General features: G+C 36.7%; 1 protein-coding gene across 1 annotated transcript in view; it reads right to left on the bottom strand.

Moving 5' to 3' along the window:
- Positions 1-3,592, bottom strand: part of stk11 (serine/threonine kinase 11) — a 29,840-nt gene that overhangs the window by 10,441 nt on the left and 15,807 nt on the right. Inside the window, exons 4-6 of the mRNA XM_016504284.1 lie at positions 3,231-3,320; positions 2,038-2,170; positions 1,001-1,137 (exon numbers count right to left, since the gene is read on the bottom strand). Of these exons, the coding sequence (XP_016359770.1) occupies positions 1,001-1,137; positions 2,038-2,170; positions 3,231-3,320 (360 nt within the window). The remainder of the gene's footprint in view (positions 1-1,000; positions 1,138-2,037; positions 2,171-3,230; positions 3,321-3,592) is intronic.

The following is a 3,592-nucleotide window of genomic DNA, read 5'->3' as shown; positions in this document are numbered from 1 at the left end:
TAAACAAAATACATGTGTGTAAATACATCTAAATGCCACTTCAGATGCAGCTTCTGTGTTGATTTCATTTGCTTGGTAACAGCCCAAATGTCTTATTATTCTAATTCCCTGATTAAATGTAAGAATCTGACATTTTATAAAGGTAAAAATGCCCATAAAATGTCAAAATCAGTTTAAACTTATTGGAAAAGATTAATTTCTATGAACTGACCACCACACAGAATATGAAGAATATTAAAAACATTAGGAGTCAGCTGTCTTCGGCAGTCCTTAAGATACCAGCACAATAACACACTCAGCAAAATATCGTCTAATTATCGTCATCGATAAAATCCCAGAAAATATCGAGATATTATTTTTTGTCAATATCGCACACCCCTAAATGTAAAAGATATTATTTGTTACAATACTGATACCTTTGATAAGATACAAGGAATATATCTTCCAACTCATTTTTAATTTTTATCCATAAATATAAATTTTTAGGCTACTCTCTCAGTTTCTGATTTAGGTAAACTCACTTCACATCAAATATTTTTCTTTAATCAGTCATTTAAATATGTGACAGATTTTTAAAAGAATGAGAAACTCATTGGTGATTCTATTTTAATTTTTCCCTCTTGTTTTAGCCTCATTTGTTTCTAGTAAAGATAATGTAAATGCTCTTTAATGTTCTCCAGAAGATGTTTGTGCAATATCATGTGACTTTAATAATTATAATAAAGTTATTTTCCTTATTAAAGCTGTTAATTTCACAGTCTTGTATCTCAGCCAAATATTGTCCTATCCTAACAAACCATACATCGATGGAAAGATTATTTATTCAGCTTTCAGATGATGTATAAATCTCAATTTCGAAAAATTGACCCTTTATGACTGATTTTGTGCTCCAGGGTCACATGTAATAGGCACAGACGTAATTTGAGCTAATTAGCCTGAGCACTCTGTGTTTCTTCATCAGCATGAAGCTGCACTGCTGACGGTGTCTGGAGGAACTCACAGTGTGACCCCAGCAGACCAGATGTCCACCTTGAAGCCTGAAAACGTGTCCAGGCCGTTGGCGATCTCTGGAGGCTGGAACGCTGGCGACCCCTGACTCGTCCGACACGTGTCGTCCTCCGCAAATGGGTGGAGCGCCTGGGGATCAAAGGTCAGAGATCAACACAGAGTCAGCGCAGAAGGTGCATGTGGTCAGTGATGTTTCTGTGTCCTCCTTCAGTGTTTACCCTTTAAAGCCTTCTTTTTTATACCTGGAAATGGATTTCTAAAGCTCTAAATGATCAACGATCAATCTTTGCTGTTTCACACTCGATCTCCTCATGTCTTCTGTCGTCTGATTGATAGTTTAGAGTTTTTTATCCAGTAAAAGCTCTTTTAGTGTAATTGTACAAGCGTTCAGCTTCAGCTGGAGCTTCTCGTGTCAAATCTTGACTGATTTTGATCAAGTAAGCGTCAGAATAACTGCAGTAATATCTCCAGATGAACTCTTACTGGACTGAAGCAGCTCAGCTTTACTTGATTCTCCATCAATCATGTTTTAGAGTCTCAAATCTGATCCTCAGGATCTTTTGAGGAGCGTTTGTTTCCAGAAGCTTTACTTTCACTGTTCCTCAGCGGAGGAATGATCTTCACAAGCCTCCAGAACATCTCACATCTTCTGAGGAGCCTTTATTTCTTCAGCTCTCAATCACTGCATTATATGTTTGGAGCATTTCACTCTCATCTTATTATTACTGGAGATATAGAGCCACGACTGATATTTAGATCATTTTATGTAAGTATCTGCTGCACTGTTATAAAGATCTCACTGATTTACATCACAAGCATCTCATTATAGAAATATCAGCATCTGCAGCAAATTGCATACGTTAGCTCAGTTCGAGTGAGGTGTTTTTTCCGCCATATTCTCAGTATATCAGACTATATGAGGCATAAAAGCCTGATGATACGAAGCAAACTCTGACTATTATTTCTTATATGAGGATTTACAGGGTTAATCGTTTAAATGAGCTCAGTGTGTTGATAAAAGCGTCTCACCTCGGCTACACCCAAGTCAGAGATCTTCAGCGCCCCGTCTGTAGTGAGCAGCAAATTCCCTGGTTTAATATCTTTGTGTACAATTCCCTGGCTGTGCAAGTATTCAAGACCATCCAGGAGCTGGCAAAAGTATCTGATAGAAGAACAACAGAGACACAAACGTGTGAATCAGGTGTTAAAGACCAGCAGATCAGCAAAGCCGGTTCACAGTCTCACAATCTGATTTGATTCGGATTCACAAGCTTGTAATTTGATTCGATTTCTGATTTGATTCAAAATCGATAATTTTGATATATATCCATTACATGCCCATTTTACTCAAGCACAAAGAGAAGCTCAGCAAAAACACTTAGAAATCACTTCAGTGATCAGTAACACATTAATGCATTTTAATGTAACATTCTCAAACTCTTTAAGAAAAATGAAGACTGTACCTGCTTTGCTAGATTCAAATCTGCTTAGTTTAAGTCTTTTTAACATCTTAAAATTTGAAAAACAAACTTCAGGCCTAAACCAGGCCACTGCTTTGTAACGCAAGTTAACCTCAGTTAAAACGAACTCGAATGGCACACACAAATCTACAAATGTGACTCTGGAGCACAAAAGCAGTCTTAAGTCGCTGGGGTATATTTGCAGCAATAGCCAACAATACATTGTATGGGTCAAAATTATACATTTTTCTTTTATGCCAAAAATCATTAGGATATTAAGTAAAGATCATGTTCCATGAAGATATTTAGTAAATTTCCTACCGTAAATATATCAAAACTTAATTTTTGATTAGTAATATGCATTGCTAAGAACTTAATTTGGACAACTTTAAAGATGATTTTCTCAATATTTAGATTTTTTTGCACCCTCAGATTGCAGATTTTCAAATAGTTGTATCTCAGCCAAATATTGTCCGATCCTAACAAACCATACATCAATGGAAAGATTATTTATTCAGCTTTCAGATGATGTATAAATCTCAATTTCAAAAAATTTACCCTTATGACTGGTTTTGTGCTCCAGGGTCACATATACAAATGGAATGACACAGAAATAAAACCAATATCAAGAGGCTAAAAATAGACATGGTGGAAATAGTACGACCCATCAAACATGCATCAGAGTGGCGATAGCGATGCACAGATACACTGGTTTTCAGAGAAGTGTGTGTTTATCTGATGTCTGGTGTTTGAGCGTCTCACCCGTGAGCTTGAAATACTGGAAATCTCTTCTCTGGAACGCTGTCCAACATTTCCTGCATTCCACAGACACAGTACTCCATCACCATATACGTGAAGCAGCGGCGGTCAAGGAGCGAACACACCAGCAACAGCCAATCACTCTGAGTGACCTTATTATCATCCACTAACTATTACAAACATTTGTATTAATTTCAAATGAAGCTGTAATAAAATATAGATTGGATTAGGTTAGAAACTAAAAATGTTGCCTTGCCTTGATCCTTAAGATGATAATTGTTAATTTCACACCCAATGGATGCTCTGCAGTGAATGGGTGCCGTCAGAATGAGAGTCCAAACAGCTGATAAAAACATCACAATAAT

This window comes from Sinocyclocheilus anshuiensis, unplaced genomic scaffold (genome assembly GCF_001515605.1).
Source record: "Sinocyclocheilus anshuiensis isolate Anshui unplaced genomic scaffold, SAMN03320099.WGS_v1.1 scaffold1825, whole genome shotgun sequence".
In the NCBI taxonomy this organism is placed as follows: Eukaryota; Metazoa; Chordata; class Actinopteri; order Cypriniformes; family Cyprinidae; genus Sinocyclocheilus; species Sinocyclocheilus anshuiensis.
Note: the sequence above shows the minus strand (reverse complement) of the source record. Positions and strands in the feature narration are given on the sequence as shown.